The sequence below is a fragment of the Macrotis lagotis genome, chromosome X, assembly GCF_037893015.1.
Source record: "Macrotis lagotis isolate mMagLag1 chromosome X, bilby.v1.9.chrom.fasta, whole genome shotgun sequence".
Classification (NCBI taxonomy): Eukaryota; Metazoa; Chordata; class Mammalia; order Peramelemorphia; family Peramelidae; genus Macrotis; species Macrotis lagotis.
Window position 1 is genome coordinate 607,751,941 of NC_133666.1, and position 19,298 is coordinate 607,771,238.

Here is a 19,298-nt window from a genome sequence, read left to right on the forward strand (position 1 = left end):
GTGAAGTAATTTTATGAATCACTTCAGTGGATAAGTAGGGTCAAGATTCAAATTGGATGTTTTAGCTTATGCTGCAAATCCAGGGTTTTTTCCTATATTTATCAAATTAGAATATATACATATATGTCTGTATTTGTATTATATATATATATATATATATTTATATATTTGTACATAAGTATATGAGCACATATGCTGGTACAAATATGTGTGTGAATATAAAATATTTATATATGTAGATTTGACAAAGTTTTTCCAAATGAGACTACCTTGAGTTCCTAGAAGTCTGACAATATACTGCTTATTTATAAGATTAGCATATATTTTCTACATGACTGTAATATATACTCATATATCACTTGGGCTTTACAATAACAACCCCAGTTTAAAAGAGGCACTGGGGGATCTCAAATCATTGCATTGCTGAACTATTTATTATTGCCAGTATTGTTATCAGTAGGTTTAGGCAGCACATTGGAGATTCTTTAAAAAAATCTGGTTATTTAAATAGACAATTCTGGTATTTATCTTGGCTTTATAGCCACTGGCTCTGAGGGCCTTCAAATGATCACACATTGACATATATATCACAGACAGGTTCATACACATGCAATGACAAGAACGATGTGTTCATTGGAAAGGATGCATTTGACCAAGATGGGGACATTACTGTAAATTATGAGCCTTTCTCCTGGGGTGAACATGCATCATAAAATCTGTAGAGCACTTGGCCTCATAGGTATCATTTTCTTCTAAAAAGAGAGAGATCCAGAGATTATACATATTCACTAAGGAGATGACTGTTTGCAATCAACTTTAGACCTTCTGACAACATGGAGCCAGGAATTGATTTGAAAGAACTTGACTCTAGTTCTTTCAAATTATTATTGTTATCATCATCATCATCATTATTATTATTATCATTATTATTATTATAATTATTTATGAATACTTAGATAAGTCACTTAACCCTTATAGACCTCCAATTTCTTCATCTCTCAAATAAGAGAATTGGAACACATGATCCTTAAGATTTCTTTCCGCTGTGACATTATATATATATTGTAACATTTCAAGTTGAAGTAAGGACTCTTTAATCTGTAACAATATATGTACTCAGGTCCTTTTCAGCTTTACATTCTATTTTCTACAGTTACTTCAAATTCTATCATTCTATGATTCTATGCTTTCTTTATTTTGTAACAACTCACTACTACAGGATTAATGAAACACAAATCAGAGAAAGAATCATTTCTAAGCTAAAACAATGTCCCAAAGTTTTGTATTAAAGATACATGGAAGCTAGTTTCACTGAATTTTCTTGATGGGGTATTTCCACTTTTGATGAATGAGATTCTTTGAAAGAGAAGTAAACCATTCATTTCCATACGATTCTATAGGAAACATTCTTTGTTGTTGGCTTTTAAAAGCATTTGCACTTAATTCTATTTAAAAGTCAGCATTTAACTAGCATTTAGTGTTCTCAATTCTTTACTGGGAATAAGAGAAAACCAATGATGCTTGAAATTTAATTTCTCAAGTCACCTATAAAATATTTTAGATCACACTGAAATAATTAATCCTCAGTCTTTTCAAACTGGAAACATTTAGTATCATTACACATTTAGTATCATTAAACATTTAGAAACATTTAGTATCATTCTAGTTATCATTTCTTATTTGAAAGATGAGGAAGCTAAAGCACATAGAGATTGAGTGACTTGACTACAATCATACAGCTAGCTAATAAGTGGTAGACTTGGGACTTGAATCTGGGTCTCCTGATACCTAGTTCATTGCTACTTTTATTTGGGACTCATCTTGTCACTTTGCCATCTCCTTGTCTATTGTCATCTTAGTAAGTTTTTTATCACTCTTCTGAAAGTAAGATGGCATTTTGGGGTATGCTCACTGTAATTAGTTTAAGATTTCAATTCTTTAACCCTCAATTTGAATGCCTTTGCTTCCTTATGAAGGAGGAACAGTTGGCCATTTTAATTCTCTTCCTATTTTTTTTTTCATTTTTCCCCCTCCCCAGTAGCCTTAGATGGTAAGTTGGCATTTCTTTTGATGATTCCAATAGTTCCATTAAGCCCATGTATAGTTAGCTCTCCTTTTGAGTAGAGTGAATACAGTTTTTGAAGTAAATATCCCTGACTGAAAATAAAGATGTAAACATTAACCATGACAAAAGTATGATTTAGACCAGCAATTTAAGTAGAGATCCAGAAAACATGTACCTGGACCAACTGGTCTTATATACTCTTCATGGGTATTTTTTATTTCCTGGATACTTAGGATCATTGATGAACTACATTGCTCCCTCCATTCCCCCATGTTCCCACCCTGTCCAAAAGTGATGTTTTATGAAGAATACCCCTTTAACCATGTATGTAAAGGAATGATGGAATGGAGATCACTTTTTTTTAACAGAGATGGCACAAAAGAATTTATAAAGGATTCTTTGTACATAAATATCTCAGTTCTACACACACAAAAGAAGTTTTTAACCTGAGTTCTGAAATGTTTCTATGCACTTGTATCAACCAACAAACACTCAAGCTGGTAATGCTTTGGACAAATCATGTTAAATGGGGGAGGATGCCATTGTTCTATGCTATTAAGATTATGACACTGGTCCCACTGACTCTCTCCCAACATGTGTTTGTTTTTCTTCTTGTTCCTGTAGAGAATCTGGAATGAGACTTTGGGTCAACAGACAAATGACAACCTACAACTTGATAAATGATGATTTGCTTGACTTTCCAAACAAATACAGGAGAAACTTCAATATCTCTAGCCATTTCCACAAGGCCATCTCCTTTCCCCTTTCCACCTAAAATGTAGATGGGACTATTATCTCAATGTTTAGCATGGGCCTCCCAAGTCTAAAAAGCTGCATGTTTCAGCTGAGAGTCTGGATGATACTGAAAAAAGTGCATTAGTTGATTTTGGGGGGCTTAACACAGGGCCTTATTTGATTCTCCTAAAGCCATTATTTAAAGTAGTTGAGTCCTGTGACCAGGAAAAATTTCTCCAGGAATAGTTCAGAATCCAGTACAGCTATGTGCGCAGCTCGACCAATCAGGGCATTGGCAGTGTTGGGCAGAGCGTGGAATACATTGTGTCGAATTACAGTGCAATCCTTGGCTTCAACAAGAGGTTGGAGAAGGTTGTTGATCATCTCAACATAAACTGGGCCTGAAAATTGAATAAAAGAAAAGGTCATTCACATTACAGCAATAATTCTGCTTAGTGATTTTCTAATAGGACTAAAACTCAGGGAGAATTTGAAGTGTAGAACTCCTGCTCTAGAACTGTGTTCTTAGATTTTTTTAAATGTTTAAAAAAATACAATTATTTGATTTTATTTTCAGTTCCAAAATATCTTTTTATCTTTCTGATCCTTATAGTCATCTATTGAGAAATAGGATACATATAAATCATGCAAAATATTTCCGCAATAGCTATGTTGAGGGGGAAAGAAAAGAAAAAAGAATTATAGAAAATAATATTCTCAAATCTGCATCAGTTCTATCTCTGAAAGTGAACAGCATTTTTCATCATGACTCCTTTGTCATTGCTGTAGATTACTGTATTTGTTAGAGTGGCTCTTTCACAATTATATTGTTACAATATTGCTGTACTGTTTATAATGTTCTCCTAGTTCTGCTCCCTTATCTTACAAAGTACATTTCTCACAACTTCTTTACCCTGAAGGTAACTTGCTCCACAAGATTCAAGTTTGACTTTTATAAATCCTCCCTTAATTTCTTTCTCATCACTTTTCTCCATTTCTTGCTAATTCTCCTTTCACAACAAGATTAATATGGATATATGTTAAACATAATTGTACATGTACAACGTTTATCAGATAGTTCACTGCCATGGAAAGAGGGGAAGAGGAAGAATGGGATGGTGGTAGAAAAACGTAGAACTCAAATGTTTGCAAATTGATAAATGTTGAAAACTAACTTTGCATGTAATTAGGGAAATAAATAAATGAATAAATTCCCCTTGGAAGATTTATCCAACACGTCTGGGGTCTTTCCTTGGTTCTCCAACTATTTTGGGTATAATACTCATAATGTTCATTAGCTATTCCTTCTTACTGCATAACTAGGCACCCTTTTTTTTTCCCTCTGCTTATATGTCCTAGGTGAAAGTCAATATTGAAAGGTCTGCTCCTTGCAAATAGGGATTGTGTATTCTTTGCATTTGAATCCCAGGGCCTGACCCAGTATCTAACTCATAGTTGGCACTTAACAAATTCTTTCTTCTATGACTGATGGAACATTGTTTATTGAAAATTATATCATCCTCAAATAACTTTCTATTATTGTTCTTTGAATTACCTGCAAACTTGATCTTATAAGATATTTTTGTATTCAGTAACTGAGATTTTTTATATAAATTTGATTCATAAATATATATAGATATTGAAAAATAATATTTATATAAATATATAAAATATATGAAAATGATGTTTATATATAATATATAAAATATAAGTGCCAAATATAGTTTTTTAAGCTAATGAAAAACCTGAGAGTATTAGTGGATAAAGCACCCTGTTTTTTTTACATCTTTTTGTGAAAATTCATCATTTGTTACCTCACATAAAACCTTTCTTGTGCTATTAGTGGAAGTTTCATGGCAAGAAACTAGAATCATCTTTATTTAACATATTCTTAGACTCAAAACAAATTGTAGGACATGACCTACCTGTATGTCTGTCCTTGAGAGCCATTTTACACATTTCAATTCTTGCTGAATGAAATGGCACATATCGGTCTTGAGGAGAAGCGACTAACACAACATTTTTAAAATATTGGAGGCCTAAAATAAAAGGAAGAACAATATACTTTTTACAAGGAAGGAATAAAAAATTAATATATTGCTCATTTTATGAGATACACCATTTCAAAAGCAAAATATAACCTGGAGAGTTGTTGTGATATCATTACCATATTTGAAATCCTTGGATTTTAGGGGGAAAATTTTCCATTTGTTCCTATACTATTCATAGTAGGAGGAAGGCACAAAGCTTAAAGGATCAACTGTGTGCACTATAACAAGAGCAGTCCTCAAATATTAGGACCCATTTTGCATCCTCACACCCTGCTCTTCCCTGAAGAATCTTCTGGTATTCTTATGGTAGAATAAATAAAAAGGAAGGAGAATAATAGTTCTTGTGTGCTTCACAGAATTCCTGTATCCACTGCACCTTTGAAAAGTGTTTTTTCCTAGAATGTGAATTTATATAATTTGCTAGTATATAATTCAAGGGTTGTTACTACTAAACTGTGGACATTATCATGTTCAGTTTAAAGGCAATAGAGGAATAAAGATACTAATGTAAATAACTGTAATAATCTAATGCTACTAATGGCTAGTATTTATATAACACTATTTACTAAGCACAGTAATAAGTACTATTATAAAATCCCATTTGATAATTACAACAATCATGAAAGGTATTATTATTATTATTATTATTTTAATTTTTCATAGGTTTTTGCAAGGCAATGGGGTTAAGTGGCTTGCCCAAGGCCACACAGCTAAGAAATTATTAAGTGTCTGAGGCTAGATGTGAACTCAGATACTCCTGACTCCAGGGTCAGGGCTCTATCCACTTCACCACCTACCTGCCCATGTGTTATTATTATTATCTCCATTTTTCTGATGAAGAAACACAGGCAGAGATTAAGAAACATGCAGGGTCTCACAGGTAGAAAGTATCTAAGACCGTATTTGAACTCAGGTCTTCCTAACTCCAAAACCAGAACTCTAACCACTGAGTATCCTAACTGCCTCATATAAAATAAAACTTGATTTAAAGATAAACAAGCAAACAAAATAATACATACATACATACATACATACATGAATGTAAGAATAAATAAAACAAAACAAAACCTATACCTTTAGAGAGGTCCAATGCAACAATATATAGGTGAAGTCTGGCGTATGTAATAATTGAGGAGTAGAATCAAGAAAGACTTCACTTTATCTGATAGTATCTATTTTTTCCCCTATTATTCTACTTTACAAAATGGTTCAATCCAGGTCATTTCCAATATAGCCATCTCTTTGCCAGTTACTTGTATAAGCCAATTATATTCTCTGAACCAGAAAACTCATGCATTGGGATTTAAACCATCTCTGCTATGGAAATTTTCATCTGGAGCCCTTGCTCCAGATGCCAACTGTAGCCTTACTTTGCATTACATTTCAACATTTTCTCTTGCATATTTACTTTTTACTATATATTTGGATACTAAATTCTCACCCTATAATACATTTGTACTTTCCAGCTCTGGAAATGAAATCAACTTAATATGCCACTGTTACTTTAAATGGCATGCCAAGAAATAGCCCCATGCCTCTACTCACTATCCCTAGAATTTCTCAAACCTAAAGATTAGTTTGTCACTTATTTACCCTGTCTACCACTCCCCTATATATCTCACTCCATTGGAATATAAGATCCTTGAAGAGGGGCATTGTATCTTTTTTCATTTTTATCATTAGTGTTCATCAAATACTTGTTAGATAAAATTACTTAGCCCAATGCCTAAAATTTTGTCACAGTTAAATGCTTATTCCTTTTACCTATCACATAGGATTAAATGCTTTTTCATTCATTCATTTTTTATCTATTGAACCATTAGCACCACTTCTTCTTAGCTATTTTTCTTGTTTTTATGCTTTCTTTTTTCTTTTTAATATAACTACCTCATTGCATTGATTCCTCTCTCTTGCTCCCATCTATCTCAGTTCTTATAAGAATGATCAAGCAAAATAAATGAGCTCATTGGATATGCATGAATTTCTACACATCTATTCCATCATTTCTCTAATAAGAAGATGCATGTTTCACTTCTGATTTCAAAGGCTTCCACTCACTTCTAATTCCTCTCCCCAGACATATATAGAGCCACCCACCTGTCTTTTGACTCAGTTGGTACAGGAAACATTTGCGCAAATCCGTGTTGTCCCTAAAGGTTAGCTGTAAGAGGGACCCAGATTTCTTCAGTTTTTGCATTAGCCACAAACCTAATAAAATAGAGATAGGGTAAATAATCTGTTTTCTACATGCTCTGTGGGCTTACAACGTAAGAGATAAGGGACACTGTTCAGAATTCATTTGCTTTTTTTAGGAGCAAAATGCAAATAGAAAGCATGCTAAGTTCATAAATCTAGAATTGAAAGGGACTTTTGACCATTTAGTCCAAATTTTTCTTTATAAAGAAAAGGGAACAGAGGCACAAACTAGTTAAATGCAGGGATATATAGGTACAAAGAAGTAATAAATTTCAAAGATAAGATTTTTATATGAATTCCTCTGGTTGTAGAATTAGTATTCTTTTGAATTTGTCCCATGCTAATAAACAAATATCTGAGACAGACTTTGAACAAAAGTTTTCTGGTTCCAGGTCAACTTACTATCTACCATACTACTGAGTTGTCCTCAATCTTGGCCAAATCTTCCAACTTCTCAAGAGTTTTATGTATTTAGATTTGAAACTGCAGTAACATCTACCCTCAAAATCCTTTTACAGGGATCCAAAATGACAGAAAGTATGATGAAATATTTTTTTTAATTTTTATTTAAGGCAATGAGATTAAGTTACATGCCCAAGGTCACACAGCTAGGCAATTATTAAGTGTCTGAAGTCAGATTTGAACTCAGGTCCTTCTGACTCCAGGGCTGGTGCTCTATCCACTACACCATCTAGCTGTCCCCAGATGAAATAAATTTAGGAAAACAAAATATATGCAAAGTACTTTGCAGACATTATAGTGTTAGACAAATATTAGGTATTATAACAATTGAGAAATATGAGATATGTGAGAAGTATTTTTATAATGTAATGGTGGATAAAAGGGGCAACACACTCAGATATTTACAGAAATTTTCTTTTTATTGACATTTTGCAAGACAATGAGGTTAAGTGACTTGCCCAAGGTCACATAGATAAGTAATTATTAAATGTCTGAAATAGGATGTGAACTCGGGTCTTCCTGACTCCAGGGCCAGTCTTCTATCCACTGCATCACCTAACTGCCCTTATCTATAGCATACCTGTCCACAGCTATGCCATCTTATTTTCTCATCTGTAAAATGAAAATAATTATAGCACTTACTTCCAAGGTTGTTATGAAGATCAAATGAGAAAATATTTATAAAGTGCTTTTGCAAGTCATTAAAATCCCAGCTGACTATTAGTTTATTTATTTACTCTTTGTTTATTTGTTTGTTTATGAAGAATTCTAGGCAAGAAATGAATCCAGACATCTTAAGTCTGAATCTTCCTTTAATATCTCACCAAAGTGCATGGAAGTGACTATGGGCTCATGAAAGTCTGTTTCAAGGGAACAAGAGAACTGGCACATGCTATTAGACAACAGATAGAGTACTGAATTCAAAATGGATAAGACTAAGTATTACCTGTACTAACAAGAGTACTATTATTGTAAAGTGTGCCCAGGTGCGGTCCAGAGAGAGAGAGAAAGGTATGTAATTTGTTGAGGTAATAACGAAAACGAGGTCGAGTCAATACCGATCGGATGATGATGTTGCCAAGGGAATGGCCAATGAAGCTGTTTGGAAAAACCAAAGGATATGAGTCCATTATGATCTTCTTAGCATGTGATATGTGTCACATCCTAGTATCAACCACAGTGCAATGAATAGAACAGATGTTTAGTAAATGTTCAATTGAATCTTGTTCAATAAATCTACATTTAAATATCCAATCTTCTCAGGCTATCTGACAAACAACATAAAGTTAATAATATCTGAGGCATCTTCTCCTTACTTCTTCCCAGTTTTTACCTGATTCGAGAAATGGACAGATTATACAACTGGATGTGCTGAATGATCTCATCTAGTAATCGATCTGTCATTGTGTCAAAATCAGCAAAAGTATCACTCTGAAAGAAGACAAAGCACAGGGGAATTATGAAGTTATAGAAATTTATAAATTTATAAAAATGTCTTTTCCAATTGTACAACCACATCATGGTATATTATGGATGGGGTTCTAAAATGGAAGTGGGAAAACCTGGATAAAGATACTTCTCTACCACTTACAACCTATACGATCCTGGTCATGTCATCTTTGTGAGATTCAGATGTTTCATCTCTAAAATGGGAAAGTGGGAATAATAATATTTATATTCCTTGTCTCTTAGATGTGTGGGTGGACTGAAGATATTTTTCTAGAGAAGAGATGAGGGTATGGTATGAGAGATAGGAGACATCTTTCCAAGTATCTGAGGAACTATAAATTGAAAGCATGATTAAACTTGTTCTTGAACTGAAAGGACTTAATAAAAATTCATGATTAAAAGTTACAAAAACTCAAATATAGGATTGATTTGACATGAGAATGGGGAAATATGCATATGTTTATATAAACATGTGTATATACAAACTATATGTATATGTGTTTATGTTTCAATTTATAAATAGTTATGTACATAGCTAGATAGAGAGATAGATAGATAGATAGATAGATAGATAGATAGATAGATAGATAGATACACATAGAGATTTCATGTCCCTTCAGCCTACATATTTGAGAAGAATCAGAAAACAGCTAAGGCCATGGTAATGAAACCAAATAAACCATGCCTCTTGTTTCTCATTATAGAAATGATGTAATAAAGGAATAGACCTTGAAATATATAATTAGACATGACCAATGTTCTCATTTGTTTTGTTTGACTACCCTTGTTTTTTTACAACTATTCACTTAAATGGGAGTAAGAGAGAGAAATAAGTGCAAAACAACAGTAATATTAAAAAAAGAAATATATATGTATTTATTACAGGATTTATGTGCTATCCAAAAGTGAAATTCCTTGGCAATTCATGTTTTTCCCTCACTAAATGTCTTCAAATAAAGACTAGATAATTACTTGTTGGACATCATATGGAATAGTACATGGTTGCATGTGAGAAAGCTGGTACAGACACTAGGGTTTCATGAGATTCTGTGATTCTCTGATCATTTAATACGAGTCCTTGAATATTACAGATGAGGAAAGAGAATGTAACTGCTTTTCCCAGGATCATAAACCCAAGTATTCTGGTATTAAATATCTTATTATTTCCACACCAAAATGTTACATCCTTTTTTGTTGTTTTTTTTTAAGCTTACAGAAAGTTACTGTCATTTCTGTCAGAATGAAATAATTATTTAACTTTTGGAACCATCAGTTAATCATCTTGTTTAAAGATATGGGTTTGTTATCCCAATGAGAATCAAAATCAATTTCTGACCTAAGTAGATATGTGGGAAATTACCAAATGCTGATTCAGACACTGTTGGAACATACACCTGTAAAAATGAATGCTTTCATGAGTCAACATGCCTTGCTAATGTTGGCCCACTCAAAAGATTTTCCATTAGAGAAAATTCACTCAGTTATCTTCAAAGTGAATAGATGCAGGACAGATGTAATTTATAAGGTTTCTGACATGGGATAATAGAATCACAGAATTTCAGAGTTGGAAGGGGTCTGAAGTTTGAGTCCAATCCATACCTGAGTAAAAATCCCTGTCAAGTGGTCTTCCAGCTTCTATTTGAAGCTCTCTGCTAAGGAGGTACACATTACATCTTTAATGACTCCTGACTCCTTGCCCTGACTATCTACTATTGTTGGTTCTGTGCTCTCACACCAAGCCAAAAAGAGTCTATTTCTTTTCCTTATTACAGCCTGCACATAGGTAAAGATAGTGATCATGGAGGCACTAGGTTGCTCAGTGGATAGAACACCAGCCCTACAGTCAGGAGGACCTGAGTTTAAATTTGACCTAAGACACTTAATAATTATGTAGTTGTGTGATCTTGGATAAGTCACTTAACCCCATTGCCCCTTAAATAAAATTCTAAAAAATAAAGAAAGATAATGATCATGACCCTATCCCCATTTTCCCAGTTTTATTTTCCAGGAGAAAAACCCAGTGTCCTATCAGCTCAGACTCACACATCATCATTTCATTCAGTAATTCAGCAATGAATCCATAGTTCATGACATTTGACAGGTGAAGAAAATTGAAATATTTATCTCTAATACTTGACTTTATAATTCTCTTACACTTACACTACCCTCACCTCCAAAACTCATCCCCCCATAAACACACAAACTATAATAGAGTGACACTAATAGTTTATCCTGTGTTTTCCCAGAATTTTGGAGAGTACCTGGCACAATGTTTCTTGACTGACAAAAAAATATTTCAGATAAACATGACACTTCCTTGCAACTACTTAAAAAATATTGTCCTGAAGATTTCTGCCTACCCCAAATTGCTGAAAGAGGAGCAATGATATAGAACACAACCCAAACAAAAATCAAAAACTTTTTTTTAGTCCTTTTTAAAAGTACAACAGGTTGCCAAGAAAGAAAGCGGACTCCTACTTATAAGAAGTCTTCAAACAAAGGATGGATTAGCACAAAAGGCAGGGAGAGGGAAAAGTGGAGATTCTTTCTATGTGTGGAACAAGAATATTTCCAAAGTTTTATTCTGAATTTGAAAATTCTGTGATTCTGTAACCTCACACCTTCATACCATTGAGTTGCACTCCTCTGGATGCTCTCCAGTCTAGCCATATGATTCCTGAAATATATTATCTGCAATGGAACACAATGTTCCAGTTATCTAGGGCTGCTGAGTATTATATCTATATATATATATATATATGAATGAAAAAACCCTGAAAGTTAGAGTTTTGGGATAATAAAACAATATAATAATTACACTAGTCAACAATCAATAAATTGTCTGTGGTTTCTTTAAGTAACCAAAAATAAACCATGGAGAGCCTGAAAGATTGTGTTTTTTTTTCAGGCAACCTTCAGGAATCTGGGTAAAAGAAACTTCAGTTCCATCCAGATAACTCTGATTGGTTTTCTACTTCATGAACTGGATCACCCTAAAATCTAATGGTGGAGTATAAGGACAGGGATTCCTTTTTTGCAGGTGGACTGGATTCTGTTTATATTCTAACCAGATACTTGTGCTTCTAGTAGATATAAAAAATTGCTTTCAAAGTATATAATATGACTATGGAAAATAGAAGGGTCTTAAGAGACAGAAACTAGCATGCAATTATTATGTACCAAAGAGTTCTGAATCCAAGATACTCAACGTAAGATTTAGTAAAGGGGACAGGAAGGTTCTTTTAATATATTTTTGATGTTATTTTTTCTATTGCAAGGTGTTTTCTATGGCCCATGGGGGGGTGGGTTGTTACCTCACATATCAACAAAGTTCTACAGATGCAATTAGTTCCCAGATACATTCCTAGGTCCAAAGAAAATTAGTCTAGGATGCACAAATAACCACATTAATGATCTCCTTATTTCTAGTGTCTTCTGTTGATCATTTTCCATTTAAGCTGTATATGTCATGTTTATACATGTTTGTTTGCATATTATCTCTTCCATTAGACTTCCATTAGAGAAAGGTCTGACTTTTGCTTTCACTGTATTTCCATTGCTTAACACAGTGCCTGGTAAATAATTCGCACTTAATTATGTTTACAGATTGACATGCTTAGATCTGGTGCCTCCTTTGAATAATAATAGACTCCACATCCATCTCTGATCCATGACCATAGCAAAAGTTTAAATTCTTTGACATTCTTAATTTATAAAATGAGCAGAATATTATTTGTACTCTTTTTGCCAAGACTGACACAAAGGAAAATATTATAAAGTTTCTTTATTTTAAAATGCTATAGAAATGTTAGTTGCAAATCAATTCCATCATGTTCAAATGTATATGTCAATATTATGCTTGTGTATATTTGTTTACATGTTCCTTCCCCCATTAGACTCTGAGCATCTAGAGAGTAGGGGTTCACTTTTACCTTTCTTTTTAACCCAGGTCTTAGCACAGTGTCTGATATTCACACACACATACAAACACATACACACATACAAACAAACATATATTCATATATTATGCACTTAACAAAATGAAAGATTTTATTTTATTATTCTTACAATCCTACCTGATTCCTCTCAGACATCAAGAAGTCCAGTTTTCCTCCAGGAAGGCCCAGTTCAATAAATGTCTTTACCAGGCGGAGGTCTGCACTGTTACCTGAAAAAATACATACCCCCAATTTCCATAAATAAATTTTAAAAAATAAAGCAAGTTCTTTTATTTTGTTATTCTTTAACTATAAATGTAAGAATAAGGGCCTATTCATTAAACACCTAAGATGTCTAACAAAAGGAAATGCATGGATAACATATACTTAGGAATGTTCACAGAACTTCTGAAGTGGAGGCAAGATGGTGGACAAGAAACAAGTATGTTCTGGGGGCTATTCCCTACACAATGCTAAATAAAGCCTCTACACAGATATTAAAGCTACAGATCCCATAAAAAAAAAGTTAAAAGCAAGGTTTCAACTGGAGACATTGTGAAGAAATTTCAGTGAACAGGGCAAGAGGGAAATAAAGCCCAGCTAGGGAAAGCCAGTGGAAAGCTTTTAGCCTCAGTGCAGCCCAGATCTTGGCAGTTAGACAATAGCACAGATCTGGGCAGCAAGACAGCAAGCCGGAAGAGAGTGACCCAAATCCAGACAAGTCTGAAATCTGGGAACACTACTACAAAAGACAGAACTGGTTGGGAACAAACTGCTGCATAGTCAGTTATATAGAAAACATCTTGACCAACGATAGGGATCAGACCCTAGCTTCAGTATGAAAACTTTTGTCAGTACTCCCTATACCCTACAATCAGAGCTCAAACAATCAAAATGAGCAAGTGTTAAGCATAGAAAGTTATTATGCAGATAGAGTTGATTTGAGAGAATGCTACCTCAGAAGAAGAAAACAGTGACAAATGACAAATATAGGAAGTGTCAATGGAGTTTATGAGTTGGACTCAGATCCAAAAACTCATAGAAGAGCTTAAGAAAAGAATTTAAAAACCAAAGGAAGAAAGAAAGAAGAAAAATGGAAAAAAAGAAATGAGAAGTATGCAGGAAAATTATGAAAAACTGATCAATGAGAGGCAGCTAGATGGCACAGTGGATAGAGCACCATCCCTGAAGTCAAGAGAACCTGAGTTCAAATCTGACCTCAGTCACTTAATGATTACCTAGCTGTGTGACCTTGGACAAGTCACTTAATCCTATTACCTTGCAAAACTAAAAAAAAAGATTGATCAAATGTGATCAACTCCTTTAAAAATAAAAATAACAATTGGAAAAAATAACACTTGAAACAATAAAATCAAGCAACCAGAAAAGGATAGTAGCTCATTTAAAACACACATCCAGAGGAAGGCAGAGGGTGGAGCCAAGATGGCAGCAGGGGAACAAGCCTTTTTAGGTGATCTCTCGAAAATATTTCAAAAACCTTAACATTATGATTCTAACTAAATTTTGGGGAGAAAGAACCCACAGAAAGCTCTAATGAGGCAATTCTCCAGCCCAAGGTAACCTGAAAAATAGTGGGAAGCTCTGGTGCCTGGGGTTGGATGGGCAGGCACCAGATTAAAGGAGCTTCAGCCTTCTGGGAACAGCCCCAGGGTGCCTAGCAGAAGAAGCAGTTTCCTGATCTGCCACCCCAGGGAGAACCAAGAACAACTTGGAAGATAAGCAGAGGGATCTCTGCCAGAATGAACACAAAGTCCAGTCCAATGTGGCCCTCCTCAGTATGGTTGGCCCTCAGAGCAGCCTAGATCCCAGGAAATGGAAGTAGGCCTGTGGCGCTGCCCAGCAGAAGTCACCCGGCAGATACTCCCTGTCAATCCATAGAATGTAAGGGAGTGGATGGAGACTGCCAAGGTCTGTCCTCTGTCTCTGGGACAGGACTCTGGACTCTGACCACATTCAGACCCTGGTCACACTCTGGGCCCCCAGAAGGGTATACTTGTGGTAATTCAACAGACCAGGAGAGCAGTCAGAGCCTAATATACTGAGGTCCATGTGGCTGTTTCCTAATAATACTCAGAAGCTCAGGAACCACCCCAAAATCAGGCACAGGCTAGGGAAATGAATGAACAGAAAAAAAAAGGAAAAAATCATTTGTATCTGATGATAGACAATTACTTTGGTCCCATGGAGGACCAAAATACACAATCTAAAGATGAGAAAGTCCAAGATTCTGCATCTAAAGACTCCAAGAAAAATGCAAGGTGGACTCAGGCTCTGACAGAGCTTATAAAAGATTTTGAAAATCAAGGGAGGTAGAAGAAAAATTTGGAAAAGAAATGAGAGAGATGCAGAAAAAACATGAAAATGAAGTCAACAGCTTAGTCAGGGAGATCCAAAAACTGCTAAAGAAAATGACATGTTAAAAATTAGTTTAGGTCAAATGGATAGAACAATTCAGAAAGTTATTGAGGAGACAAAAGCTTTAAAAAGCAGAATTGGCCAATTGGAAAAGGAGATAAGAAAGCTCTCTGAGGAAAACAAATCCTTCAGATGCAGAATGTGGCTAAAGGAAGCTGATGACTTTGAGAAAAATCAAGACACAATAATTCAGCATCAAAAGAATGAAAAGCTAGAAGAAAATGTGAAATATCTCATTAAAAAAACCAACTGATCTGGAAAAAACAAGATCCAGAAAAGATAATTTAAAAATTATTGGAATACCTGAAAGTCAAGAATTTCTACAGCAAAAATTGCCCTGAAGCATAGGGTAAAATAGAAATTGAGAGAATGTACCAATCTCCACTGGAAAGAGATCCAAAAAAAACCTAATCCCCAGGAATATTATAACCAATTTCCAGAACTCCCAAGTCAAAGAGAAATTATTACAAGCAGTCAAAAGGAAACAATTCAAATATTGTGAAGTCAGGATTACTCAGGACATAGCAGAATCTACATTAAAGCTCATAGGGCTTAGAATATAATACTCTGGAAGACAAAAGAGCTTGGAAATATAATTGAGAATCAACTACCCAGCAAAAGTAAGTAACCTTTTCCAGGGGAAAAGATGGACTTTCAATGAAATGGGGGGATTTCAAATGTTCCTGTTGAAATGATCAGAGCTGAATAGAAAGTTTGATTTTCAAGTTCAGGATTCAGGTGAAGCATAGAGAGGAAGGATAAGAAGGGTAAATTATGAGGGACTTGATGATGAACTGCATGCATTCCTACATGGACAAATGATACTGATAATACTAATATGCACCTTCTTATTTAATAGTGTAAGTAGAAGAAGCTTTTATAGATGAAGCACAGGAGAGAGCTGAATTAGAAGATATAATATATTGTAAAAATGGAGTCAATGGGTGAAAGGGAAATATACTGAGAGTAAGAGAAAGGAGAGGCAGAATAGGCTAAGATATTTAATATATAAGATATTTCATGTAGCTTTTGCATTGGTATGTAAGAGTGGATGATGGGGAATAAGGGAGCTTCATTTTCATCAGAAATGGCTCAAAGAGGAAACAGCATATACACTCAATAGGGTATAAACATCTAGAAGAAAAAGGAGAGAAGGGGCACAGGGAGAGGGAGGGGTGATGTGGATTATAGAGGAGAGGGTAGATCATAGCAGAGGATAGTCAGATAGAAAACATTTTCTTCTTTAGCTTTTGCAAAGTGGTGGGATTGGGTGGCCTGTCTGGGACCATGGGGCCAGGTGGTTGCTGGGTCTCTGGGGTGGGATGTAGTCTTAGGGCATCTTGGTCCCAGGGCTCCTGCTCTATGGGCTGCCACTTGACTGCCCCATAGTACATTTTTGAAGAGGGATGGGGGAAAGGAGAGAGAAAATATAATAGATGGTGGTGGGGAGGAAAGAATGGAGGGAATTACAATCAGCAAGATCAACTGTGGAAAAATATGGAAATAATTTCTATGATGGACTTATGATAAAGAATGTGATCTACCCAACACAGAACTGATGGTATCAGAACACAGACTGAAATATATTTTTTCTCTTTCTTTCACTTTATTTCTCATGAGGTTTTATATTTTTTGTTTACTCTTAATCAAGAATATTTTAGTAATGTGTAAATAAATTAAAGAAAAATTTCAAAAGAACTAAAAAAACTCACATCAAGCAACTGGGAATGGAATGCAACTTAACATAAAGTAAAAATAACCAATTGTAAAAGGAAAACACAATTGTTAACTGAAGAAAATAAAACCCCCCAAATTAGAATTGGACAAACAGAAAAAGAATTGGACAAATAGAGACAACAAGATTGCAGCACACAAACTCAAAAAGGCTGAAAAAAATGGAAAAAAAACCCAGCAAAGCACCTTTTAGGGAAAAAAATGTCCTGGAAAATACAGGAAGAGATATTTTACAAATTATTGGTCTACCAGAAAGCCTAGATCAAAAAAAAAAAGAGCCTGCAAAATATTATTTAAGGAAATTATCAGGGGAAACTATCCAAATATACTAAATCAAGAAGACAATATAGTCACTGAAAAAATATACAGAACACCTCCAAAAAAAAAGACTCCAGGATTAAAACTCCAAGGACTATAATAGCCAAATTCAAGAATTCTCAAATAAAGGAGCAACCATTAAAAGACTGGAGGGCCTGTAATATGATATTATGGAGGGGAAAGGACTTTGGATTACAACAAAAATTAACTACCATGCAAAATTCATCATATTCTGTTATGGAAAAAGATGGATGTTGAATAACATAGATGACTTTCAAAATTTCCTGATAAAAAGACCAGAACTGAATAGACAATTTGATTTTCAAATACAAGACTCAAGAGATGCATGAGAAGGTAAACATAAAGGCATAAAAACAAATGTTAGTTAAGAACATTAAATTATATACAACCTTACAAGGGAAGATAAGACAACTTTTGAGAATTATATTTCTCTTGAAATACTTAAGGATTGAAAAAAGTTGAAGAGACTGTACTTAGAGGATATGGCTATAGTGAGTTCTTGTCTTTTTTTATCAAAGAAAATCAAAATGACATCACTGTGTTATTATTATTATTATTATTATTATTATTATTATTATTATTATATCATTATCACTATGAGATAATTATCATGCATCCAGCTGTGGCTGCTCAGAACAATAGGAACTCAGAATGCTCCACCTCAGATCAGACACAAATAGTCCAGGTGAATACCCGGGGTTAATACTCTAAACTTATATATCTCCCATTTTCTTTAAACTATTTTTGTTTTGCCTTGCCCATAGAACTCAGCACATTCTCTGATGAGGACACCATATGCTGAATGGTTCTGTGTCAGTGTCTTACTTGCTTTATAATTAATGCCAAAGTTCTTAAGATAAACCTTCAGACTGTCCCAGTGCCTAGAGGAATTTGAGGCTATATAGATAATTAAATGAGAAGTGACTTTACTATATACTTAAATTTTTAGTATAATAGGGACAGAAGGTTGGAATCATTAAAGGGCTGTACTGTACATAAAGAGATTAGGAAGTGATCTTATCTTAATCCATACTTTAATTAAAGAGGGCTTTAGTACCATGGTTGGGGTACTAAAGGGACAAGGAGAGAGAATGTACCCATTGCTTTGGTTGGGGAGGGCTGTGGGGCTCTGGTTGGAGCACAATAGAGATAGAAGGAGAGCATATACTTAGAGGGACTGGAAATGAAGACATCATGAAGAGATGTCCTTTGCTTGAAGCTTTGGCTATAAATGGAGGAAGTATGCTTGAGTGATATAAATGATTCATGAAATAATTTGACTTTGCATACTTTGCCTCATGAGGATTAGATAGTCATGGAGAATACTTGAAAAGGGGGGTAAGTTATAAAGTGATTATAATTTAATGTGATTCATGACTCTTGAGAAGGATATTTCTAAGGAGACAGAAAAAAGGAGAGTACTTAGTGACCATGAGATAATGCTGCTTAACAATGAATCAACTTTGATTGAGAGTACTTTGACTGATAGGACTTCTATCAGGTCAGATAAAAGGAGTATATTTTGTCAAAGGGGATGTAAGTACAAGATAAGGTTAAAACAATAAAAACATAAAAAGAAAGACTACACTAGGAGAGGACTAGGCATTTGTGGATAAAGAACACCAGTTGAAGAGGGCCAAAGAGCTATTATAGTAGAGGGAGAGAAGGGAGGATATGAACACTGAATAAATCCTACTCAATAGATTTGGCCCAGAGAGGGCATAACATACATTTCCAAATCTACTCTACCCTACAGGAATGTTGGGGTGGGGAGTAAGAAAAAAAAAGGGAAGAAGCGATTGATAAAAAAAAAAAAAGGAAGGGAAAGGTTTAAATGAAAGTCTAAAGTTAAAATTTGAAAGAAAAGTTAAAGGGGAAAGGAAACAATATATT

At 34.6% G+C, this 19,298-nt stretch overlaps 1 protein-coding gene across 2 annotated transcripts in view; it reads right to left on the reverse strand.

The window, feature by feature from the left end:
• Nucleotides 1-1,667: 1,667 nt before the first annotated feature.
• The window catches only part of FAM135B (family with sequence similarity 135 member B), a 510,321-nt gene continuing 492,690 nt past the window's right edge, over nt 1,668-19,298 (reverse strand). For both annotated transcript variants that reach the window (XM_074202646.1, XM_074202647.1), the window contains exons 15-20: nt 13,035-13,126; nt 8,843-8,940; nt 8,456-8,607; nt 6,949-7,059; nt 4,726-4,839; nt 1,668-3,201 (exon numbers count right to left, since the gene is read on the reverse strand). In XM_074202646.1, coding sequence (XP_074058747.1) covers nt 2,996-3,201; nt 4,726-4,839; nt 6,949-7,059; nt 8,456-8,607; nt 8,843-8,940; nt 13,035-13,126 — 773 coding nt within the window. In that variant the 3' untranslated portion in view covers nt 1,668-2,995. The remainder of the gene's footprint in view (nt 3,202-4,725; nt 4,840-6,948; nt 7,060-8,455; nt 8,608-8,842; nt 8,941-13,034; nt 13,127-19,298) is intronic.